Source organism: Xiphophorus couchianus, chromosome 18 (genome assembly GCF_001444195.1).
Source record: "Xiphophorus couchianus chromosome 18, X_couchianus-1.0, whole genome shotgun sequence".
In the NCBI taxonomy this organism is placed as follows: Eukaryota; Metazoa; Chordata; class Actinopteri; order Cyprinodontiformes; family Poeciliidae; genus Xiphophorus; species Xiphophorus couchianus.
Window position 1 is genome coordinate 26,812,540 of NC_040245.1, and position 27,791 is coordinate 26,840,330.

At 37.9% G+C, this 27,791-nt stretch overlaps 1 protein-coding gene across 1 annotated transcript in view; it reads right to left on the reverse strand.

The window, feature by feature from the left end:
* Positions 1-27,791, reverse strand: part of dph1 (diphthamide biosynthesis 1) — a 76,695-nt gene that overhangs the window by 38,751 nt on the left and 10,153 nt on the right. Inside the window, exon 3 of the mRNA XM_027999126.1 lies at positions 23,426-23,489. Coding sequence (XP_027854927.1) covers positions 23,426-23,489 — 64 coding nt within the window. The remainder of the gene's footprint in view (positions 1-23,425; positions 23,490-27,791) is intronic.

Genomic DNA, 27,791 nt, shown 5'->3' on the forward strand with positions numbered 1-27,791 from the left:
CTAGTTTGCTTATTTAAAGTTGGAGTAATTTGTGATATGAGATGTTGCAATTCTTTTTTTTTTTTTGCCTCTTAAGAAGCCTGTTTGTGTAAGACATGAAACTTTCAAATTGCTTGCGATAGAAGCAGGAAGATAAAGCAGATGGTAATTCTTTTTAGGAAATTTGTTTCTGGCAGGGCTGGAAAATATTGCAGATGCAATGATTTATCTGGCGAATAACTGATGGCACATACTTCAGTTAATCACAGCAGGAATGCAACAAATTCAAAGTGGAAAAGGTTCAAACAGCTTTAGAAACACCACAAACTTCAGAGTATGAACTGTAACTGGGCTGCAAGACAAAACCCCCCAAAAAACAACAATAACTGGGGGTGGATTCATTGACCCATTCAATAAGACAATTTATTTTTTAGCAAATGTTCCCCATAGGTGCCAGTTCTTCTCTCTTGCTGGCTGATCTCCACTTCCTCCAGCGTTTCCTTGGTGCATTATAAGCCTGGTGGGCCACCAGGCTTTACTTGCGCCCCCACCAGGCTAACCATTGTTTGTTATTATAGGGTTTTTTATACACCAGTAACAGTAATAGCAGAGACGGATTAAAGAGTCTATTTGGTTAGAAACACAATGGCGACATAGTGTTGGAAAAATGTACATTTTATGTTTTCCACTAAGAGTCAATTGCATTTATTGGTCACATTAATTTGATTTATCTTTTAGTCAGACCTTTTATTTCTAGACATAATCTCGTTTCAGAATAACATATGGACGGTTAAAGTGAGATTTCCACATTGCAGAATTGATAGTTTGTAGAAAGACTAACAACTGCCCGTCTTTACAGGTCTACACGGTGTTGGCATTTGAAGAGAAAGAGGAAAGAGAACTAAAGTAAGTAAAGTAAGGACAGGTGCAAAGATCCAATAAAATCAGGAGATGAATGCCTAAACAAGACAACTATTTGTTGTCCAGCCTAGGGATCTTGCCTTTAATAAAGTTATTAAGTTTATACGAAGACACTAGAAGAAGTTGGAATGTCCTATCATCAGCAAAAACCAAAACTAAGTTACTGCTGGATAAATTGGTTTCTGCCCTGGCACCCTCTTTCAGATCTTGTTTTTTATATTATTATTGCTTTTACAGCTGTTCTCTGCCTATTTTTTTTTATCCCACTGTTGAGTTTGACATTAGGAGTTATAGCCATGGTGTTACTCTAACACCATCAATGGGTGCGATGCTGCTTGGACGTCTACTCTTGCTGTATTCATGCAGAGAATAAAAAGAAGAGGTGATTGAGCCCACCCCTGGTGAACACCAACAGAGATGGAGAATGGAAGAAAGATTTCAGGTTTCAACTGTGTGACGCTTATGGAATCAAGAAAGAAGATAAATGTCCAACAAACAAACCCTTTCAACACACCGTGTGAGCTGGGTGCATGTCAGATTAGTTTGTGGGAAATCCAGTCAAATACCTTTTCAAGGACCATAACAACTGCACTACGCGATGCTCACTAAGAACATGGAAGAAAATAGAAGAGACAGAATAACACAAAGGTTCTTCTTAAGGAATAAACCGTAATGTTTGTAGCAGAAGTGCTAATTTACAACGCTTTCTTTAAAATTCTACAAAGGGACTTTAAAAATACTCAAAATACTTTCCGTGACAAACTATAATCAATTGCCTTTTGTCTTTATACTGTTTATGAACATGGGATTTATTTGGTGGTGACAATGCCCAATAATTAACATTTCTGTAGATGGGCCAGACTTAGTCATTTTTCATTTGTTGTCCCTGGATGATGCTCAATCTGTCTTGATAAAAAAAAACAAAAAAAAACTATACAAAGTTAACTTGACTTTGCATAAGTGTGTCTATTAGTACAAAAAATAATACAAATACAAAACAAGGAAACTACAACACAATTATCATAAAAGGTATAAGTAGTAACTGTAAGTGATACTAACATGGCTTAGCGAACTGAACTAATTAAAAAGTAATAGATTAGTGATAATGTGAATATAAAAAAATAAAACTGAAAAAGATATAAGATCAAAGCTCCTCAAAATCATAAAGAAGTTACTGTTAACATAAAAATATGTTTCTTTTCAGTATTAGGTCTAGCTTAAACAAGCACAAGGTACTTTAATAATATTATCTTACCTTTTTTCTGAAAAAAAAAAAAAAAAATCTAGTTCACGTCCTGCCATATTCTGTCCAGTCCTTTGTATTAATTATTGGTCAAAAGAAGAAGATTCCTTCGTATTTAGTTTCTGTTTGCATTTTGTTCTTTGTGTACTTCCATATAGTTTAGCATTTTTTGGTTTATTGTTATGTCCCGTTTAGTTTCTCTTATGTTAGTAGTCTCACTTTTGCTTTTGTTGTATTCGTTCTCATTGTTAATCTTCACTCACGCCATTCACCTTCACTGCCTCATCATCCTCTCGTGTTTCACCTGATCTGCCACCCAAATGAGCTGATGATTATTTACCGTTCAGAGCAAACATGGCGATTGAGGCGCGAACGCACACCGGCCGATGTCGTGACATCGACATAGCTCAAAACCTACTCGAACATAAAATTAGTTGGGTCGCTGCTAAAAAATTCATCCCTCATCAGTTGGCATTTATTACTTTTTAATGGTCTTAATTTTGACTAATTTAATTTAATACCTTTTAATACCTTTTACAACCCTGCGGACGCGCTGCTTAATGCTCCCTCATTGCCCTAGCCGAGTGTGAAGACTGTCTCTGAATGCAGAGGACCTGACAAACCAAATACATGACGGTCAATCTCATTTGTCCCCGTTTTTGCTCCTGCACTGACACAAGTTGTGTCGCAAGTTTCTGTAAGATCAACACTGCCGTACTCGTTTGACCGTCTCTTCTTCAAAGAGGTTTTTCTCTTTTCTAAGAGAGAACTCATCGAGTTTTCTTTTAAGTTTCTGTTAGTAAAAACATTTTTTTTTCATAAGGCTTCTCCAAAGTTATGATAGTTGGAGTAAAGGGGAAAGAAAGCTTAAAAACTATTTGATTATCAGTGTTGAGATGTTTAGTCAAAACTCAATGGTATTTGCGGTTTCATGAAAATTTGCTCAAACATCGGGATCATAGTCTCTCTCTTTTCATCATCGTAGCTGGCAGAGTTAAGCATGTGAAAAGCTGCCAGGCGGTAAATTCAGGAAAGAAAGAAGATAAGTGGAAGGATTTTATCGGATTTATGACACAAGACTTGAGGAAAGCGACAAAATAAAACCAATAATAATAATGGTTTTATCTCAGAGAGGTAGTGTGTTCATTTAAACCATAAAAATAAAAACCAGGATTGAAAATACAATTTTATTTAAGTCAAAGGTGTTGGTGGAATAGGGAAGAACGAGGCTGGTTGTCTATCACTTTTGACTTCATTTCTCAAATTCCTTAGTTGATTCCATTTTAATGTGAAATGGACGTCTACGGTGTCAGCTTGTCATAGAGTAAACTTACACTTCTCAGGATCCAAGTATAACAAAAAGAGAATTTTATCTTCATCTGAAGATGCCTGTTTCTATAGGCAAGTTTTCAAACTTCATCAGTAGAGAGACCAAAATATATATGAATCATTGAGGACATATTTTTCCCTTAATTAAAAGCTGATTTTAATTAGAATTTTGATATATTCTGTGAATACCAAGTGGGTGAAATTCCTCTACAGCAGGGGTGTCAAACTCCAGGCCTCAAGGGCCGCTGTCCTGCAGTTTTTAGATGTGCCACAGGTACAAAACACTGGAATGAAATAACTTAATTACCTCCTCCTTGTGTAGATCAGTTCTCCAGAGCCTTGCTAATGACCTAATTATTCTATTCAGGTGTGGTGCAGCAGAGGCACATCTAAAAGTTGCAGGACTGCGGCCCTTGAGGACTGGAGTTTGACACCCCTGCTCTACAGCAACCACTGGTGGACAAATTTTACAGCAGTGTTCAGTATTTTACACAAAACTCTTTGCCTACAATCATTCTGATAGAAATATTCAGCAGGGTCACATGTGAAAAGCAGTGGCGGTTCTAGACCAAGTTTACTAGGAGGTTCCGTGTCTTTTATTGGACACAGAACAAAAAGGAAATAAACATAAACACAAACAGGAGAAAAAAACAATATTTTATTGCTCAATATATTAAGTCCACAACAATAGGGCAAACCTATTGTTCAATATGGCTGAAAAACATATCCCAATCAGTCGATATCAATAATTATTGATAGGTTTTTTTATTCTTATTTTAAATATCTACCCAACTTGTCACATGACCTTTCCTGTTTTATTCACAGCTTTAACTTCACACCTTTGTTGTTTTTTTTAAGCAGCTATGAGGCACGGTGGCAAAACTTGAAGCTGCTGCTGCACAAGTTACTCAACTAGTTGTTGCTAGGTAACCAAAGAGGAAGCTAGCATAACTGGCCATGAGAGGTTGGGCAGCTAAGCCTTTTCATATTCTATCAGATGTATTGTCTATTGGTAATGATCAGAGGTGGGGACTCGAGTCACATGACTTGGACTCGAGTCAGACTCGAGTCGTTAAAATCACGACTTGAGACTTGACTTGAAAAAATGCTCAAAGACTCGGACTTGACTTTGACTTTAATGCCATTGACTTGGGACTTGACTCGACTTGAAGCTGTTTACTTGAAAAGACTTGATATTTTTTACTCAAAGTCTTAAAATTTAAAACACATTATTTATAAAGTGGCGTCATTAATTAATGTCACTCATTCCGTATCAATATGCGCAGACCGTCACTATGGTTTTCCTCCCTCCTTATGTATGTATGTGTACGTAGCTGCAGCACAACCAATCAAATTAACAGGATTTGGACGTTTAAAAAAACGCGGCAAAGCTACAGAGCTCAGGGAACGAAATACGAAATAACCGCTCGAATATGCTTCCGCGAGTAATTTCTTTTGGCTACGTAGGTTATGAACTTTCGACTAAAAAACGAACTGCAACTTGTAAAACATGCAAGAAGAGAATATCGGATGGAGATGCCACGACGTCCAACTTTGTCCGGCATTTGAAGCTTCACAAAGATCGGTAGGTGGCGCTTTTCTTTTGCTGTAAGATAGTTGACTTTAGCTAACTTCGTGTTAGCATGTGTACTCCGGGTTAAATTGGTGATTATTTACCATAAATCCGGTCCGTCAAATGCCTCCACAAATAATGTGCACCGTGTTAGCTCAGGAAGCCGGTGGATAGTGAGCGGGGCTCCGTAACAGAAAGCAGATTCTGGACCTGAACACAGGGAACAGAGTCTCTCTGTCCCATCATGATGATGAGCCGGGTCTAGTATCATCTAAGGATGGTTGGTGTATTTGAAGACATCTACGTTGGGAAATTATATTGACAATATATTGTTTTGACAGGTCAGAGAAAAGAGGAAAAAACTGCTGTTATGGTTCTTTGTATTGTGCTGTGGAAATGTCAGCATTTTCGTCTTTTTTTTATTGAGTATCAAGTTTAACAGAACTGGGCAATAAAGTGGTCCAATTTAAAAATGTTTTTATACTTTGTGTTCAGCTACACATGTTCTATCATTTGAGATAAATACATATTTTAAAACGAACAAATGGTCTATTATTTGAATTTTATGTATAATTGCAAATTATAAAAAAATAAAATAAAATAAAAACGACTCGAAATGACTTGAAATTAAAGGTTCCTGACTTGAGACTTGACTCGACTTTTGCCTGTCTTTACTTGAGACTTGACTCGGACTTGAGGACAGAGACTTGAGACTTACTTGAGACTTGCAACACAGTGACTTGGTCACACCTCTGGTAATGATCACCCAATGTTAATTTTACTAGCTCAGAATTAAGTTGTGTTGAGCTACCAGTGGCGCTCCCTTTACACTTAAACGGTAAGAGTTACTTTATTAAATCACTGTAAAAGCTTTAGAAGAGAAAAGTAGAAAAATAGAAGTTAGTTTGATGTGAAATAAAGAAAAAAATCCTTACAGTCCTCCCACCTTAAATTCTTGTGTCAAATGACTGATATCATCATGTCATAAACCTTTAACCATTTTTGGAAATTTCCACCCCGACATTTTTTAACAGTTCCCCTCATGCAGATTTAACAAATCAAACCTGAAAAACAACCAACTCTGATCGTAAACTCAGTTTTACTCATAACTGAAAATATAAATATCCAAGTAAACAGCTGTAACAAGAGCCAACGAGAATAAGCAAGAAGATTAGGTGGTAACGGCCCTATAGAACAGGGCACTGTGGGACATACATTATGAAGTAGAGATTAGTCTATTTAACATTTCCTTCAAGCTACCAAATTGCAGGAGATGCTCAATATGTATTATGCGGCACAACTAATTGGAATTTATGAAGACAAATATGAAGACATTAAGGTGAGAGGGTGCAACCATTGAAAACAATCCATCCATATATATCACTTCTGCAACTTTCCCCTCATCATCCTTGAATTATGATTGCATTCCCACATCATATCACCCTGGTTAATGAAGTAATATTTCATCCTATATAAAGCAATATAATATACATATGACATGCATAATATGCCCTGGACTCTGAAACACCATCAAGCTGAGTTACCAATTTTAAATGGATTTTAAAAGAGGGTTTTTTAATAGCTTTGCAAAAGAATCTGTTCATATCTCATCATATTTACTTCAAATAGGGGGTCGAGGAGTAAAATACATAAGTCATTATTTTTGATTGCTTGGTCAAAAAGCTTAAAGTTTAATTTCTGAGCTAACTGTGGAAGAAAATGTTTGTATTGTTCAAGAATTTAATACAGAGCACCTCCCCTGCTCCTCCTTCACTCTGTTCCTTCAGACTAGTGGCAGCAGCAACTAGCAAACACCTGGCGCTTAACCTATCATAAAAACTACTTCTCAGTCCAGAACAGTTCTAAACAGCAGGATGGAGAAACGTTGTTGTGATGATGATCTGAGTAGGGGCTTCTTAAAGGGGCGGTATTATGTGTTCCAGACATATAGAGTCATTTAATAGCACAATCAAGTAACTATGTTATCTTCAGTTACTATAAAAATGGCGTACATATCAAACATGACTTAAAAAATGTTTGAAATTGGGTTTGAATTGTTTGAATGTTCCTAAGATGTGTTGCTACTTAAATAAAAGATAAATTGAAGGATCTTTAAATATCTTTACCAGGTGTGTTGATAAATGTGAGTGGTGTCATTTTATCATTAAACTGTGGTATGTTACTTTTATATTTAAAAAAATATTTCTTGAAACAGTCACTATGTTGTGACAGAATGGTATAAGAAAAAAAACACTGAAATAAATTGAGCTCTTCTGCCTTCTCACAGTGCTAACTAGAATCAACCAGAGCTAACCTTAGCGTGTGTGTGGCGCTACTCACCCCACCCTTAAAGCTATGTAGCATGCTGCAGCTCGGCGCAACCTGTCATGAATGCTAACACTAGCTAGCATGGCCACTGATGACGGTGGATAAACGGTTTTCCTGGAACAGTGAGTTGTTTCCCCGCCACTAGAACACTTAGCTGCACATACATAAGTGTGACTGACAGCGCTAAGACCCGCCTTCTGGCTCTGATTGGTTGCTTCTCCATTAGCAGAAGCAATTCGATGGCTACTATTCCTCAGACGCCAATAGTAGCTCAGGGAGGAGATTGCTATTTTCACAGATCATCTGCCTCATACTGTTACGACAGTTCTAACAATTATGTAAAAATAAAATATTTTTTTTAGTAAAAGTAACATACTAATCATATCTAAATATATCAACAGAGGCAAGAGAATTGCTTATTTTCATTAAATGCATTGGTCAGAGGAAGGTTGCACTAAATAACAGGACATTTCTGACTGTGTTGTCAGGAACACATCTGCATAAAATCCAATAACAGTAGTGGTAGACTGGCTTCACAGGCAACAAACAGACAAACAGGTCAGCAGGAGGAGGTTGTGTGTGTGTGTGTGTGTGTGTGTGTGTGTGGGGGGGGGGGGGGGGGGGGGTGCAGGTGCTTCATTGCTGCTCTTGTTCAGCCACAGAGAGTAAACTGCACAAATGAGCACATACAATTTCCATCCCATCAAGCCATGTGTCTACCAACACTCAGCAGTGCATGGGGATGCATCACCCCCCCTGCCATCTCCCCTCTGCACAAAACATGTGTGTGATTTTTTTTCCCCCACATCTGGCAAAAGCTCATCTTTTATTCCATTACATTTCAGATATCAGCGACCGCCACCCCACCCACCTCCACTTCCCCCACACACTCACCAACAGCCCTATTGTATGGCTCTGAGTGGGCTTTGGATGGAGGGGAAAGCAGATTGGTACAGAGAGAGACGGCCTTTCCCAAAGGTAGGATCTCTCCGCACAGATGAACCGTCATTATTTCTCCAAATGAATTCAGTTTAGGTAAGTGGGGGAAAAAAAAAAAAAGATTAAATCAGTGGGGCTACAGGGAGTGGCATTGTTGTACTGACTTTACTGTCAAAGATGAAATCTCAAAGCTATATGCAAACACAATCACGGTAATCTTCACAGATGTCTGGGGAAAAAAAAAATCAAAAAAGTAAATCAAGTTTGATGCAGTAGTTATCAGATGAGCGAGGGTTTAGACGGGGATCGTGATAAGCATGAAGGAGAGGAGATAACAGGGGTATTATGTGCTGCTGTGCCACCACCAGAGAACATGCCCAAAGCTTCCTTTAAGATAATGTTACTGTGTGCAATTAATAATTCATCCCCTTTTCTGTGTGAGCAATTATTAATCATGACAAAGGCAGACGTAAGAAGCGAACAAAAGAGCGGCGACTATTAAAACTTTCTATTAATTAACTGTTGTCAAAGAAATGATTCTTTAAAGAGACAGTATTATGTGTTTTTCAGGTACATAGTGCCTTTTTATAGCACAATCAAGTAACTACGTTACCTTCAGTGGTGACAGAAGCTAAACTATATACATATGAGTGAAAAGAAATTTGATTTTGTAACTTAATGCCTTGAAATTGGGCCTCTGCCTCTTTAACAACTTTTGCTATTTCAAAGTGCAAATATTCTGCACTCAATAACAGGGTTCATAAACTTTTCCCACAGTACAATTCAAGCATTCTGAAGTTCATTTTCAAATGTTTCACAATTTGGACATAAAAACAATTTAAAAACAAAACAAAAAAAAGTTTCAATTCAGCGTAATGTAAAAAAAAAACGTTATGTTTTGAAATGTGTCTCTCACACACACACCCTCTACATTAAACTAATACGAGAACAAAACGCTAATCTAAAAAAAATCTAAAAATAAGCCAACCTTTACTTCAATTAAACAGATCAATGAGTCATTGAGTCATTATGAGAAAAGTAATATTTTTTTCCATTGAAACAATCCAAACAAATTGTCAAATGAAATGCTCAAACACAATACACAAAGAAAGTTACAAAAAAAAAAAAATCTCTAAAAAATGTTCTTGATAATTTCTCTGGCATTTAGAAAATAGAAATCATTTTGTTAATTCTCTAAACAGAAACCTTGAAAACACTTAAATGAACTCTGCATATAAAATAATGCAGGTGTATCTATAACGCTATAACGCCATAATGTCAGATTTTCTCTCTGGAAACTTACTGGGAGGAAGGTGCTTACATAGCAACTCAAATCATCAAACAAAAGGCGTCGGCCTTAAGGCTTTTTTATGACCTACTTTAATGTCTTTAATGGTAGAAGACTAAACATTTTTGTTTCATCTTCTAATCTTTCATCACGCCAACAAAAAGTCAAGATGGTTCACTGAGAGTTTAAAACATAAAATGCAGCTGCATTCAAATGAAAAAAAAAAGTTGGGAGAAAAATGTATTTTACCGGCTGGAATGCAATATGTACATCATTTATGTTTGTACAAGTTTTTGACAGCTCATTATTAAAATGTTCTCAAGCTGCACACATCCAACATTATTACTTTAACCCAAAACAACAAGCATTTGTCTTTCTACAGTTTAAAGGTTCTGTCTTAGAAGACTGTACTTGATAAATGGTTTTATATTTTTAACAGGGGAGCTTAAATGGACATAAAAAAAACAGACAAACCAGAAAACTAAGAAGGCATTAGTTGTTTGAAATCAGTATAAAGTACCAGCAGGTCATGTGTTTTGTAGTCTTGTCCACACGTATAACCATTTCAGACTTCTAAAAGGTGAATGCTGCTGGACGTAAGTTGAATTGGGATTTTACCAGTCCCTCTGTCGGCAAAAATACATGAAATGGAGCAATAGCTGGCATTCCTATAGAAATCTCTTTTGACATAAAAGTCAACTGTGAAAAATATCCGGTGTGAGAACCTTTTTGCTCGCCGCGATTGATGAGGTCACATACGAATAAACCCTCCCTCGTTTATCCTTAAGGCTTTCCTTCATCATGTGTCGCTCTGCTCTCTCAAGACTTTTACATTTTCTCTCCATTCTTATTTTTTTACTCCTTTCCTAACTCTTTAAGATGCTTTTCAGAATTCCTAAATTAGAAAAAAACCCCACACTTATCTTTTGTATTTCTCTTCTCTTCACTTTGGCTAATTATTGTCCTGACCTAACATTTTACATCCTTCTCAACCCAGATCTATTATTGAACTGAGCTATGTATAATTAATAAGTCACTGTCCTAAAGTGAAACTTTATCTGGATGTGCTTTGAACACATATGAGAAAATGTTCATTACTACGACAAAAACAGACAAAAATATGCGAAGCAGAGTGAAAATTGCTGATTTTTTCTGATTATTTTGAACACAGTTCTAAGTGTTTCAAAAATAAAGGAGAAAGAAAACATTTATTGCAGCATTCTAAGAGCCTTTCTTTGAAAAAAGGCTCTTAAAATGCCAACTAATCCACTCTGGAGTGAGAGATTAAAATAATAGTGTGGTTTAGATAATGTTCAGCCTCTGTCTCATTACAGGAAGAAATGTGACCTTCACTTTCATAAAATGTCCAGTTTAAAAACGAATTACATTTGAAAATAAGAGAGTAATTTAACTAAATAAATAGTAGGGGGGGAAATGATGATTGCAACAACAACTGTGAATATGTTCAGAGTAAAATAATATAAAAAACCAGAGTGATACGTGACTACGAGGTGAGTGCTAACGCTCCTCACCGGGCTGAACCTGTATGATGAGGTTAGCGCTGGTTCGTTAACCACTAACGCTCCGGCCAACCGGGAACACATACAGCTTTATTAGCGCAGACAGAGCCACACGCTGGGCAGCGTGTTGAGATGGAAAAGCAGCACAAAATTCTTTGTCCACAAATATAAATCATTCTCACCGCTCGCTCAATGCACCTCTGAAAGAGAGACTACAAGTTATTCCTGCTGTTCACGTAGAGCTGCGCAACCAGAGCTAACGCGGTGGGTTTTGAAATTCCTACCTTGATCAAAAACTCTGGAAAGAAACATAATTCCTCACAGGGGGTTGATGTGAATATCTATACAGGTCAGCCTGTGTCCAGTTTGAGTGAAAGGAGGCGAGTGGGATCTGCGCTAAGGTAAACTTAAGACATCCAGCTGCTGCAGCATGCGAGGCAACATGCAGAGGCACCAACGGTGTGATTGGTCCGGCTTTAAATGCATAAACTATAAACCTATCTTCTATAAACATATCTTTTAGGAATAAATCTGTTCCGCCAGTGAAACGCTCAGAGCAACAGAGACACTTTCAATCCGGCTTAAAAAAAAAACAGAAAAGTTTTTTTTATTTATTATTATTTTCCTAAAAACATAAACAAGAAAGGCTTAGCCTGGCGGTGGGGCTCGTACAGCATGGCGGGCCGCCAGGCCTATAATATAGTGGGGGAAACCCTGATGTTCTTTGAAGACAACTTCAAGACACTTTAATAGGCTGTTATCCAAATGGGAGCAATAATAAGTGTTTAGGGAAATTTGAGCCAATAATCCAGAAGAAATTGTCAATACAGTAGTCTTGTAAAAAAAAAAAATCAGGTTCAGATTCCTGAGTGAAAACTCTCAAACATCAATCCTGTGTTTCATTGTAACAACCCATTTTTCTAAAAGCCAAAGAAAAATAAGTTTAGCTGTTATAAGAATTTGATGTGATTTAAACTGACATTTTAAACAAACAAGTATAACATTATTTAAAATCCTAAAGAGCCATTACCTTAGCTGGCAAGAATATTACAGTTAGAATAATATCTAAACACATTTATTTATGGGTATTTTGATTTTTGTGCTATTTTCTTTTATATTTTTGTGAAATAAATCGTTAAGTTGAAGATCATACGGATTTGAAATGGTTTTCATTTAACCAGGAAGTTTGTTTCTGCTGGTAAAATAGACAGGTATTTTCAAAGAACAACAAAGCTGTCTAAGAATCACATTAATTAAAAAAAAAATTCTCTGTTTTTGGTTATGTAAAATAATTTACAACTGTCATAGCAAGAAATTGGATAAACGTTTGAATACCTCACATCAAAGGAAACCTTTTTAAAACTGCTGACCAGTGTTTGACATGTTTCCACTGGTATTCATGCTGATTTATCTTTTGAAATGAGCTGTGATAGGTTTATTTTTTCTAACAAGCTGTAAGTTGGGCTGGAAGGCCTCCTTGCTTTTACCCTGATATTTACCACTCAAAGGGATTAATATGACTGCCAGTTGGAAGAAATGTGTTGATAAAGTTAAAAGAAACCTGAATCTGTGAAACCTGCGACAGGCTGGCGACCTGTCCAGGGTGTACCCCGCCTCCCGCCTGGAACGTAGCTGGAGATAGGCACCAGCAACCCTCCTGACCCCATTAGGGACAAGGGTGAACAGACAATGGATGGATGGATGGATGGAATCTGTGAAATAAAAAGTTTGGGTCTAATTGTAGAACAAACATCTGTTAAATTAGAGCAAGTTATCAATTGCTTATTGCACAAAACTTTCAACCTTTTTGTCCCAATGCATTTATTAGAATAACACAAATATATCATTTGAATATAAAATGATTCATTAGTTTCACTTCTTAGCAGAAGTGTTTCTTTCAAAACAATATCTGAATTTGGGGAGACAGGTTTGACAACAAGAGAATAACAGTCTTTTCTCTACAGACTGACACTGTGTAGCAACATGTAATTCATATAGATGTTAAAGACTGATGTCCCTCCAGAACCTTTGCTAGCTTATTTAAGGACTTTCAGCTGTGGAATTAGCATCACAGATAATGTCAGCATTTCTGAAACTGTAACTTATAACTCTGGTATACTTTGATAAAAGTAATCAGCTGGTGTTTACTGCCAATCTATGAAAACTTTACACACACAGTTCTCTGTTTCTGGTGTATTTTTGTGACAATGACATGGGACCACAAACTAGAGGCTAGAAACAATACCACGTTTACCAGGAACCTTCGAAAAATCATCCTGGAAAACAACCGTTTCTGTGCAGATAAACCCGTAGACCTAAATAACCCACAGTTGGGTATGATCTCCAACTCTGTGAACGACTGATTAAAAGTTAGTTTCTTGAAGAAGAAAAAGACTTTTTGGAGCCTGAACTTAATATTACACTGCTTTCTGTGAAATTACAAGCAGATGTGCACTGTGTCACCCAAAAGAAGAGTGATTATGGTGGGTCAGAGTGATTATGTTGGAGGAAGAACAGATGAGGACAGAAGGAATAACTTTGCATATCCTTCTTCCACGTTGCTGAAATGTGGCAAACAAAGAGAATCCAGCATGATGTAAAAGCTTAAGTATCTAATATTTCTAAAAAGCCAATAATTATTCATATTGTAGTTTAAACTACGAATCCAAACCCAAGCATCAACTTTTATGCAAGTTACAACCAAAGTGGCCACCCTGTCTTTCTGTATTCTTTGGGAAGAATCAATTGTACTTTTCACAACAGCAGGGACAATTTCAGCGGTGCTATTTTCCAAGATATCATATTACACAGTGTCAGCACCTACCAGAATTTCAGGTCTGCCAGGGCATGATGTGATGTGATTACGTTTCGCAAAGGTGAGACTGGTGGGTATTTTTGTGATCCTGTAAGTCTTTGTCCGGGAGATGAGGATGGAGATTAGTGTGGCTGATTCACTTTCACCTCCGGGTCGTGGTCGTATTGACAGGCTTCAGTTTCATTCTTAAATGCCTCCTTTGGTCTTTGCTGTGTTCAAACTAACTAGGAACACAACAGAGATGTGAGAGGAGTAGAAATACTTTGGGTGTTTTCACACCTGATAGTCTGATAGAGTCGATTCGATTGGGGACTTAAGTTGCAACTGAACAGAGTCAAACAAATCAAACCAATTAAAAAATGTTTTCACACCCTCACCTGTGGTGGCGCTGTACTGAAGAAAACGACACAAAAACCTCTGAAGAAGACATGAGCATAACTTCCGTCTTCACGAAATGTGAACAAAAATGGAGTGCAACCATTTTAGTGGTTTTGGATTTCTCTTTCATCCTAGGTAAAAGACCACAAGCTATTTCTCCCTCTACTGCTAGACTCTCTTGACGTTTTGGCTGTATTTACCCAGAATGCCCTGCACTATTGTTCGCTTCCTGCTTTTGGATCGGTCTCTGGTCCGCTTGCATTCTCATATGTCAAACGAACCTGACTTTCTAGACAAACAAACCAGAGTTGGATTAATCTCTTAACCCATTGGCTTAGATCTAAGTATTTTGAGGGTGACAGTTAAGGGTAGTGGACTAAACAGGGCTGGTGTGCTGGTATAAATGCACCCTTAGGCGCCCACTTCCTACTAAACGAAAGAAGGAATTTAAGATTCCAAATAGAACAGATGAAAAGTGGCACTGGGGAAAGTGATAAACTTTTCCACTGAAATATATGCCATCAGTCCTGTCACTGTATTTCTCTAAAGAAGATGTCACAAACCACGGGAACAGCCTCACAGAAGCTGACAAGTTTTCGCTGGGGTTTGCTGGAACCTGTTGAGATCCTTCTTCAGGAAAGTTTTAAGTGGGCAGTAGGAAAACGGCTGTCTGGAGAAACCATCATTAGAAAATACAACCTTCTATGGGTGAACTTGAAGCTCATACAGGAGTGCTCCAACTAATAAGCATCTCAATTAGCTAAAGACCCGGCACAGGCAAGAGCCGAACGCAAGTTTGGGGAAATGCGTGTACGATCATTCACTCGCTCATTTGCCAGACCTGTTGCTCTTGCTCAGCCATGGAGAATGAGACAACGTGAGGGAAAGAATGTGTCGGAGTCTCCTGCGAGGCTTCTTCCTAATGCTAGGCTTGACATTTACCCCGGGAGGCTGTGGGCTGTGGCTGCTGCTGCTCTCACTGAAATGATTCAACCTGCTGTGCAGAAGGGAATCTATTCTGATGGATGTCGACAGCTAGGAAGTAGAGATGTCTTGGGGATGTGGGGAGTTGTGTGCTTATATTGTTTCTGGATTTACCAACACACAGCACTTGACATAGCTTTTATTTGAGCCATTTAGGGGGTTATTTTGGCAGTCACCAAGGGTTAGCATGATGAAGACGGATGGAAAACAGGTACGGTATGACAGTGGGGGTCTCAGAGGGATGGTTTTCAATCACCCTTTTGACTGAATAACCCCGTCAACCCAGCAATTCCCAGACAGTTTTACAGATACCAAATCCAAACCAGCAGAATCATTGAACATATAATTCTCACATGTAAGGTTGTCACAACATGCAATTAATCTCATGACACATTAAAGTGAACTCAATAATTTCCATTCTGATGATTATTTTTTGAAGGGAAATTTTGTTTGCAGAAACTTAAATTCATTTTGATTATGGTCTAGGTTGTGTGTGGTTTTAGTTCTGTTTAGTTTATCGTTTTTGGTTTATGAGCTTAATTTTGGACATTTTAGACATCTTTCAGTTCCAGTGTGGAGTGTTCTCTACAAAATTGTATTTGTGTTTGAGAAGGCATTATTATCCCTCAATCAATATATTACTTGAAAATGGTCTCAAAACAACAATATTATCATTTATTGCAATAAATACTGGGATAATTTATCGTCCTGCAAAATTTGTTATTGTGACTAACTCTCATGTCACAAATGTTTTTTAAATTTGAGATATTGATGCCATGCTGAACTTTTTATCTTAATTAGAAAATTCTCTCTCGGATACCTGAAGGGAAAGTCGTATGCTGTTAGTATAAAAATTTTTGTCCATTGCACCTGATTTTTGGTTTTCTATCCACCAACCTGGAACTTATCTGAAATCTGGTTCCCGCGGTAACAGGTCTACCAGGTCAACTTAAACATCCCCAGTGACCTTGCGAGTAACTGGTTCCAACATAAAATGGAGGGTCAAAGTCACTACATAATATGCTTGTCACATGGGGAATAGAGTCGGACAATATGGCAAAAAAAAATTACCTAAATTTATTTTTTTTGATAAGGGATGTGCATAAGACTGACATGACAGTGTCATAAACATGACATAACACCTGTTATAAACATGGAGTCTTCATGAATGCTTCTGATTATTGTCATGAAGTTTCATTCGGTAAATAAAATTTTTACTTTTAATTGATTTTTTATGAACATTTTCATAGAACTTTGCATTAAAAAGGACATTATTGGCCAAATAATGCATAGTTGACACTTTTAATGGAACTTTCAGTGCAACTTCGCATTGAAAGTGTCACTATTTACCGAATGGCACTTCATGACGACAGTCGTAAACATTCATAAAGACTCCTACATGTTCATAACAGGTATTATGTGATGTTTATGACACTGTCATGACAGTCTTATGCACACACCTTCAAGTAAAGTGTCATCCCAGTTTCAATACAAACTTGGTGAATACATTTTTGTTCGTTTTTCCAACTCTGTTCCAACTTCGTCATGAGTTTTCATAATTTGCAGAGGTTCTTTAAATGTTACACACCATGTAACTTTGTGGTTGTTCCAAACCACAGATCAATGACTCATGCCGTGAAATAAATGCCATGGATTATTGGCCATCTCAATCAACGCGTAGGCTCAGTCACTGTTATATCTTTAGACCTATTTTTAACAAAGCACCCTCGGATTTTCTATTCATCTGTAGGTTTTATCTATTGGAAAGGCTGAAGATCTGATTAAGGATGATTATTTTTGGTACGTGTACAAGCTTGTACATCAAATATGGATTTGAACAAATGTATTACTCATACATCTTTCTTCGTTTTTCTCACTCACATCTTATAAGTTCAAAGTATTCCAATGCTGGGAAAGCTACTGCTGCCAAGTATTGTGTACAATACAGTGATGGCATAGTGAAGTTATCATCATCGTTTTGCTCCTTCATCACACTTACAAGAGCGTGAAAAAGTAATTGCCTTTTAAATCTAATAAATAGCTGCTCCACTAATAAAAGCAACATTTCCCATTAAGTATTTCTGTCCTAATGCTTGTGGTTTTGGACAAAAACTCACGTGCTTACTGGGCCTGGTCTAGGCATAACATAATACTTTATCTATAAAGCACCTTAACAGTTCAACCACAGCTGACAAAAGTTCTGAACATTAACAAAATGGGGCTAAAAACAGTTATGTGTATATCAACCCAACAAGGGCATTTTTTCCTCAACAGATACATTTACACCAACAGTCTTGACTGATTTCCAACCCTGCTGTAATTTTGGGCAGTTCCACACACATTTACTGCAGCTATCCGGAGTGTTAAGTGTCCATCACCAGCAATTCAATTTTATCGATAATTCAGAAGTAACTTTTTAATTATATTTTCTTCTTTTAGCAGCTGTTGTACCGGTAAAAGGTACAACAGCTGTACCTTTTACCGGTACAGCTGTTGTACAATAATATTGTACATTTTTACAATATTATTGCAAATTGCATGTGTTCACGATACTGCGTAGCTAGCCTGACCATAGCTGTCCTACTCAATTCCACTCGATTTTAGTCTGCCTTTTGTGCTACGCCTGGGATTTCTCCCGTTGAGCTAGATTCTTCAAGCAGAATCTCTGCCGGGCCAATCAACAAATAGAAGGAGAAGTTGTGACGTCAATTTTCTGTGCAATTGTAGAATTGTAGTCTGCCTGTAGTTTTATCAACAGCAGTAAAGCTGTAAAGTTTAAAACGTCCAGGAAGCAATCGTTTTTAGTAGCTGAAAGCCCAGACCCTCTGTACGGAGCAACGCTTAGAACAAGGGGCTGGTTTTTACCATCCTACAGTGCAGTTCTAACCTGCAAACGTTTTAAGCTGTGCTAGACTGCAGAATCTGTTGTACTGTTCTGGAAAACAAAGTCAAAGAAAAGCCTTTTAATGATGCTTATCACACCCCAATAATCATGAGATGGCATCGGCTAAAGAAGGGCCTTGGAGAACTTTATGACATGTACTGAATATCTGAAAGGGAGAGTTATTAGCCAGGACATTTATATTTCTTTGTAGGCAGAGATTCTCTCAGTAAATTTTGCTTCTAGCTTATAAAAGTACCTTTCAAACCTAGAACAAGGCAATGGGAAACACACAATAAAATATAATGGTGCAGTTACCAGCACACACATTACTGGCAGTCTACACAGCATTATTGGTTTTGATTAGAAAGTTTCCTCTCTCATTCTGCCTGTGAGAGCTGACTCTAAACTAATCTTTCAACCCATATGACATTGTCACCACAGGCAGCGGACTGAATTATATAAATTGGCACAAAGAGAATCAGATAAAAGAGGCTGAGCATTGGAACAAACAGATCACTGCTCTAATGAGCATCAATGAGTTCTTTAATTTATGTCATTTGCTGCTAGTTGTGATTCTTGCCTCTTTTTTAATTTTATTTTTGTTTTTTTCCTACAGTGCTACACTGTATTTAAGTATAACTGTTTGAGAGATCATCCTTTTCAGCATATTTTTTCCTAGTTCAAATACTGAGCAAAAATATGCCAAAACAACTAAATAGATATTATTGTTACATTATTATCTATTGTAAACATGCATATATAAAACGTTACACGTTTTGGCCGAAGCACATCATGATTCACAAGAGCTAGTCCTCATTAAGACTTTGCAATCCATCCAGCTGAAGGTCCTAACTATTGGTGCAGCTTAAGCTTTTCATCCTAATTTCAATATGGATCTCGGCCCGGTCCATGTAACAGGGGTTGGTAATAGGGATGACAAATCGGTCCAACATATGATGCTATTTTGACTTCTAGTAATACTAAACATCTGCAGGTGAGACAAGGTCAGCGCTAAGTTCTGCCAACATGCTAGCATTTTTTTTTGCTGCATAGATGCTTCTAAATATTCCGTCATGCTCCGTCCTGTGATCTTTTTTTAGTTTTAACGTGAAAAGCTACAGCTCCACGGCAGTGCAGCAGAACAGGAAGCAATCTTTATTGGTGGAGGTGGGAGGGTGGGAGAGGTAGGGTGTCAAATTAAACATCCAGAAGCAGAAAACTTTCACCTATGGGTTAATCCACTGAAAGGATCTGCTAAATCTCATGTGCCATGCCGAGATTGTTATCAAGGCTATCCTCACTCTAAGGGCACAACTTAAGAGATTATATATAGTATGAGCTAAAGTAGACAGAAAAACAAGGTTGGTTTAGGTTCCTCTTTAAAAAGTTAGGGCTTTATCTTTACAGAGAAATCAAGGACCACACAACTGGGAGGCAAAAGCAAGCACAGGCAAGGATACAGCTACTGTAGCTACTAAAAACCTAAAATCATGCCCGGTCAGACTGTAGCTATACTAGCGTCTTAGCAGTGACTAAAAGCATTAATTTCTTTTAATGTTAAATAAATTAATGTTGGATAAACCATGAAAAAATCTGCTAAAAAGCTTTAAAAAACAGTAATGGTGAATTTATTCAAATGTAAAGTAAAGCTAATGTAAGTTGTTTATGGTTATTCAACCAAAACATGACTTCATTTGGGGCTTTTAAAGAGTGATTTGAACTAGAGATGAACTAATCCCCTTTTTCACTTCTGATACTAAAGCAGATATCTGAGGTTTAGTATCGGCCGATATGATCGGATACAGAAAAAACTCTGCTAAATGGATTTAAAATGTTTCTTTTTTTGAATAAATGTACTGAATTACAAATTTATTTGATAACTTTTCACCAGCATACATAAATACGCCAGTAGCTTCACAAGCTTGGCCTAACATGTAAAGACAACATTAATTTGTTCAGTCAGTGCAAGTAGGAGTAGAACAGCCAATGTGAAATAAGTAATAAAGAAATTGATACCGACAAAAACAATAGGTTGACTGCCTTTGATAAACATGTAAAAATAAAACTAATATTCTTCTGGGGCGTGCTGTGGTGGCGCAGGGGTTTAGCACGCCCCACGTTTGGAGGCCTTAGTCCTCGACGCGGACGTTGCGGGTTCGACTCCTGGTCCCGACGACCTTTGCCGCATGTCTTCCCCCCTCTCCTCACCTTCCTTCCTGTCTGCCTACTGTACAAAAAAAAAAAAAAAAGCCACTAGCGCCGCAAAAACTCTTCGGAGAAAAAAATAAATAAAACTAATATTCTTCTAAATGGTTCAGAAACTGAAATTAGAAATTCTAATATATCGTAAGCTTCCTAAAATAATGACCCAAGTCATTTTTTCCCAAAGTGATTTTTATTTTTTTTGCCTAAAACATTTTTTGGAAAGAAAGAAATAATGATTTAGTTGTTATTTTTTTGGCCAAAATCCCTTTTGACAAAAAATAACTTAGGACATTATTCCAGGGAAGGGATGATATAATGTGAAATAAAAAAAATAAAGAATGACGTCACCCAGAGCACAAAGCATAGAATTAGACTGAACAGATCTGCCTTTATAGATCAGCCACATTGTCACCGGCACCTAATGTAGAATTTTTTTTTATATCGGGACCAATACAGATATTAGTATCTGATCAGCACACCTCCAGTTTGAACCATCTGTTCTCTTAAAAAAAAAAAAAATTATAATAATTTAAGTTAACTTTTAAACATTAGAAAACCTGCTTACTTTGTGCCTGCTCTGATCTTTATTAAGAAATAAAAAAGCATCAGTAATCCAGCAGATCAAAATGAAAACTATGTGAGAAAGATATTTTCTGCTTTGCAGTGTGGAGGAAAAATCATGCAGATGGCGACGAGAAGGCGAAAAACATTGAGAGACAAATGATAAAAGACGAGCTATAAAGGAAGTCAGAAAAGCAATTAGTGTCCGCTAATTGCTCTCATTAGAGGAGATGAGGCCGATTTAGCGGCGTTCCGTGATGGACGTCCAAACACGTAGCGTCAATGTGGACTGCACAGATGTGCGGTCTGAGCGCGCCGCAGCACATATTGGCAGCTCTCAGTCTGATAGCAGCAGAGCTGATAAGACCGGAGTCTATCATCAAAACTGCACTCTATCTTATTTGTGTTAAAGAAGCAGAACTGACTGTAAGTCGAACAGGAGATAGAGAAACAGCAGACGCCTCACAGAGGAGCAGTAAAGATAAACAGCATTACGGTGTAAGAGATGATGTATAAAAATGTAGCGACAGAAAGACAAAGCTCAACACTTAGCAAGTGTGCGGCCTTACTATTTATATTTTAAATAAGTGCAGCAAGGCATCGTAATATAAAGCCCGTGTAATCAAGAACAAACTTAACACACTAAAACTGATGTGATCTAAGCTTCCTGCATGAAATCAAATACCTCACTCGCCCTGAAAAGTTTATAGGAGCTCCCAGCACTCTATCGTTCATCTTGTCCATTTTGTAATCGGGTTTCAATTGACGAAACACAGTAAGGAATCCACGCTAAGTGTTTAATGATAGCACCCATTTTCTTTAAGAGAACACATGACAGGCACAGCTCCTGGGGAAACAAGGGCAGGCTGAGAGCAAAATGAGACCGCAGTAACAGCAAGCAGGGGGAGAGCAAAACAGAAAGAGAGAAAAAAAAAAGATGTTTTAAGTACATTATGGCCCACTTGCTCAAATGTGTTTTGAAATGTGTCTTTTTTTTATAAGCACTACAAAACAAAATCTAATTTACTGGAGACCAGCCAGAACCAGAGTTCAGATGCGGTGGACCATTGCGGCGCAGAGCGAAAGCATCCGTGTCCCGTTTCCCCGCATTTTTGTCACATTACAACTGGAAACTTCAGCGTGTTTTATCAGGATTTTATGTGACAGATGAACACGTGATTGTGGTGTGAAGCGAAAATGAGATATGGTTTCCAAAATGTTTCACTAAACAGAAACAATAAAACGTGGATCATGAGTTGATGAGTTTCCACAAGTGGTAATAGAAAGTTTTGTCAGTCACTCCCAATCTGTGGAAATCGATGTTTTCAACTCGTGACACCTATTCTACATTAGATTTTAGGTATGGACTGGACCACTTTAACATATAAACATGCTTTGATCCAAACCATTCCATTGCAGCATTGGCTGTATTGACCCAATGTATATACTGTACATTTTGCATTTAAGATAAAAAAAAAAACTTATTTGTTTGTAAATATGCTCAACCCAGAACTCCTGAAGTGGCATAGTTCTAGCTTCACCCAGTTCAAATATAGTAAAATAAAATCTCCAACTAAGCACAATTTGATGTCCAATTATTAATCAGTCAATCCAAATAATATTCAACAGATCAGCATTATCACTGCCTTGATGCTAAGTCAAGTACAAAGGGATGAGCTTTTCACATGATGATATTACAAGTATTTTTTTTAGATGCAGATTAATCCTTTGCTGAGTAAAGGAATATTTTAGTGTTGTGTTTTTGTCAACAAAATGGCTTTTATTTGAATAAGGAGTTCAATTATCTGTTTACTTGCATATTTTATGTATTTACAGTATTGTATAAAAAAGGCCATAGTGAAACATTTGCAGAATGTGGCAAAGGTTTTTATCTGATTAACAGATTAATTGTCAAATTAATCAATTAATTGTTAGAATAATCGATGTAATAATTGATTACTAAAATAATTGCAGCCTTACGTTGTGTTTGCCAATCACATGCAATTCCAACAAAATATCGAAATATAAAAGACTAAAATACTTGTAGAAGCTACAACATGTTTAATCGGAAATCCTCCTTCCTTCAGTAAAGAAATAAAAGAAATTTAATAAAATAAAATAAAGTCTGTTTGATGCATTAGGGCCAACGTGGATGTAATTAACAAGAATGATAACTCTTCCCTCCACTCCAACTGAGAGCAACAGGAGCTCCGGTATCTTCTCCGTCCAAAAAACCACCCCCCCAAAAAAACACAGCTTAATCACATCTCATTTTCTGCAGAACTGGTGGTTGAGTCAAAGGCGTGGCGTTACAATGATGCTCTCAGTCTGCTAATGAGTGCCAAGTGGCCACGGCAAGTTTAAGGTTACATGCTGCTGGTTTGACTTCTACGCCTGCAGCTTGTTCGCACACTCCCAAATAACAATAATCTGAAATAAAAAAATAAACAAAACACCTTTTTAGTTCCTCCAGCTTACCTCTCTATGATGTCGGCGATGGCACAAGCAAACATCTGCAGGCCCTCCGGAAGCTGCAAAGCGACTGAAACGAAAAAGACGACGACAAACAGATGTTACATACTCGTGTTCTAGCAATGGGAGACGTGTTATTGCAAACCTGGTGGACGGCACAGCGGTGCTGGTTCACAACGCTGATAGCAAACGGTGACATTTCAGAGAAATATTAATTCTGCTGCTGCCGGTCGCGTTTTAGCGGGTGACGGGCTGCTGGAGAGTCCAAAACGATTACCGCAGCTCTCTGCGGCTCACAACTCGCCACCAGCGCCATGCGCAGCGCTGAGTCATTCTGCCCTTAAAGTCAGGCAACCAATTAACTTTCACTTGGTCCTCTGATCCCAACAATAAGAGGTCAGTTGATTTACTGACACATGAGCCGAGAAACCCGAAAGAAAAATCTAATTTTAGGGCTTTGCTAAGCAGTTTGTGTCTCTTCTCAGACTCGAAGACAGGCATGCTTTAGTTCTTTTATTTTTTCATTTTAATAAACACAAGCAAAAGCGCCCAGAAGCACAGTTTGCCTATCATCTCTGCTGCACCCTGCATGCAATCAGGGAGCCCCTTTCCTTTATGCATATTCCTTCAAAGACAAATGACTGCTACTAATGTAAACACACAAACCGGCTTTGAATGAAAAATTCTCCTCCTCCTCCTCAAAAAAAAGCATATTAAAGAAAGAAAAAAATGAACTGGATAAAGATATTTCACATGTTTTCTATCAAAACCTCAGTAATAAGAAGTGAGTCGGCTCGGCGCACACAAGGGATCTGAACTACATTCGCTGGAAAACATGTGGGAGCTTTGGCAAAGGAAACTTCTTAAGATAGAGAAATGAGGAAAATGTAGAATGCAGCCGGTTCATCTGAAAACATCTAGTTGATGATAACCTGCGCAAACTGAGCACTTACAGCATTAGTTATTTTTCAACCAACAGTTGTATTCCGTCACTCAATATAATCACTAGTATAATCTATTAGGGATGCAAGTTATCGATTAGTGAACGAATAGATCTTATTAATCAATTAATTACCAAGCAGCCACTTTGTTACAAAACTCGGCTTCTCTTATATCAAGAGGGTCAACCGTCTTTCCACAACATGATGCACTAAATTTTTAATTATGCAGAATTTTTTTTAAAAGCACATATTTTAACAGTTTTGTGTGAGCTGTGTCAAATACTGACTGAATAAACAGATAACTGTGATTTTCTCACAATATTCAACTTAAGACATATTTATAAAATATGACAAAAGAGGGATCTGTTAGGTTGCAGAATCAAAAAAAGATGAAAAGAGTAAAATATGTGAAACACTAAATGAACAGAAATACAATACAAAGTGCAGCCAGTGTATGGCAAACCTTTTTAACATAAAATCAGTTCATCCTGACTAGCCGTAATTACATTCTAGATAGCTAAAAATGGATCTACATTTTGTCTATGCTAAAAGGTAATTTAAGATGTCTTCAGTTACATTTTGACGAGTCAAAATTCATTTCAACATATTTCAAATGACGTCACTACATCTCGGGATCTTGTTCACGAATGAGGGAAGAAGGGAGCGGGAGATCGACAGGCGGATTGGCGCAGCGTCTGCTGTCAAGCGGGCGCTGTACCGGTCCGTCGTGGTGAAGAGAGAGCTGAGCCAAAAAGCGAAGCTCTCGATTTACCGGTCGATCTACGTTCCCACCCTCATCTATGGTCATGAGCTTTGGGTCATGACCGAAAGAACGAGATCGCGGATACAAGCGGCCGAAATGGGTTTTCTCCTTAGGGTGGCTGGGCTCTCCCTTAGAGATAGGGTGAGAAGCTCAGTCATCCGGGAGGGACTCAGAGTAGAGCCGCTGCTCCTTCACATCGAGAGGAGCCAGTTGAGGTGGCTTGGGCATCTGGTCAGGATGCCTCCTGGACGCCTCCCTGGTGAGGTGTTCCGGGCACGTCCCACCGGGAGGAGGCCCCGGGGAAGACCCAGGACACGCTGGAGGGACTATGTCTCTCGGCTGGCCTGGGAACGCCTCAGAATTCCCCCGGAAGAGCTAGAAGAAGTGGCTGGGGAGAGGGAAGTCTGGGCCTCCCTTCTGAAGCTGCTACCCCCGCGACCCGACCTCGGATAAGCAGAAGAAGATGGATGGATGGATGGATGGATGGATGGATGGATGGATGGATGGATGGATGGATGGATGGATGGATGGATGGATGGATGGATGGATGGGTCACTAGATCTGTCATTTGACAGGTCGCACATCTGTAATTACAATTTAAGGTCTTTCAAACGTAATTATGACTGGTCAATATTCCATTTTTAGATACCAAAAATTAAGAATTAGACTCTGTGCAAAACGTACAGCCAAAATAAAAAGTGATTTGTGATTGTTATAATGTGCTCAGATTTTACACTAAGTAAACCAGATTACCTGGTTTTGTTTAAGGAAAACGGATCTACTTTCTAACACAATGCTAACATCAGATTAAAAGTCCTGTTAAATCAGTCAATCAGTGATGAAAACCAGCTAATTTCTCTTGAAGGGCTCTGACCTGGGATCAGTGCAATTGCATTTATGGGCTGATAAAGGGAATGTCAAAGGATCAAACACTTCTGTCTGTTTTTGATTTTCTTTGAATGCAGCCATTCAGGGTTTAAACAGCATTATGTTGATATTCCTCACTTCATTCAGGATTAGCTGAGGCTAAAAAAAAAATACACTTTTAAAATGACAGCAGCTGGATGTAATCAGGAAATAAAAATAAAAGAAAAAAAGTTTAGGTTCTATTCAAAATCCTAACATAGTAATTTGCCTCTAATTACATTCACAAGTTAGATCTTCATCTTTAAATAAAAGTGCTTTCCTCTAAAATGTCCATCATTACAGCAGTGCAAATGTCTTGACAGATGCATTTAAGATTTTTTTCCATAAACAAATAGTATATCAAAAATTAATCCAGGAACAATTTAGCCACATTTAGTGATATTAATAATTTTCTGTGTCCATTAATTAAACATGGTAACATCTTGTTCTCAGTCACTGCAAACACACTGATGGAGCCATTTGTAATCCTCAGAGGAAGAAAAGGCGAAAAGTCAGATGTGGATTACGGGGATGACAACGAGAAGGTGAATGTGGCACAAAGTCAAGAGAAGGAATGTGGTGGTAATGATTGGAACGCAGCTCGTGAATATTTGCTAAAAACAAAAAAGGATCTGATTTTCAGATATTTTTTCTAACTTGACAAAATAATAAAAAAGGTAGATTATTTCACCAGCTGTGGGAGATTTGAATAATAATTTCCTCATGTTCAAAGTGAAAGATGGTTATCGCAGAGTTGCAAGTGACGTGCTTCTTATTGCTCTCAAAAATGACCTACATTATGAAAACAAAACGTAAATTTGACAATTTTACATCAAATGGGGTTGATTCTTTTTTTTACTTTTATGGTTGTGTCGTTTTCTATCTTTTCAAAATAATCATTTTAAATTTTATTGCTGTGGCGATCACTTTAATTAGCAGGTCATGTCTTCATTTTATGGGAAGTGCATCTCAATAAATTGACATCAAGGTGTTAATTTGTTTCATAAATTCATTTCAAAATGTGGAACTCGTTAGATATATTTGTGCTCAGTGGCATATTGCAAGCATTTATGTTTGATAGTTTTGATGATGACAGCTGGACAAAAGCCACATTTATTTTCTTCAGAAAACAACATAGTCGATTACAAGCACTCAGTAATTGATGAGGGGAGCTCTTGCAGTGGATCACAGTATGTAGCATGGAGGGGATCTCTAGCACTGCTGAGATGTTAAGAACGCCCAGGTTGCTGTAATAACAGCATTTAGCTTGTATGGACTGTTGGGTGTGTTGTCCCTCATCTTCCTCTTGACAACACTTCAGATTCTGTGTGGCGTTTGGGTCAGGGCAGGATGCTTCACAGTAACACCATGGTCGTTAAGCAAAGTATTTGTACTTCTGGCAGCGTGGGCAGATCCCATAAGGACATAAGGACAGTGTTTATAGTAAGCTTATCAGCAGAGAGAAGAGTAAGGTATTCTTAGACTGTTGTGCTGACCTTGGACATGTCTAAAAAACAATGGACCACCACCAACAGATGACAGGACTCCCCAAATCATCACTAAAGGTCCCGACATACTTCATCTGAAGTGCCAAAATCTGTTCTCATTGATGTAGACGACGCGTGACGAAAATTGTGTCATTTTGTCTGTAGGGAGGCATCCGCCTGCCGAACTCTACACCAGACCCTGGTTGAACTATTTCGAAGTGTTGTTTGCGTGGTCAGAAGTTTGTTGCCATATTTTATGCGTAAATGAGCTCAGA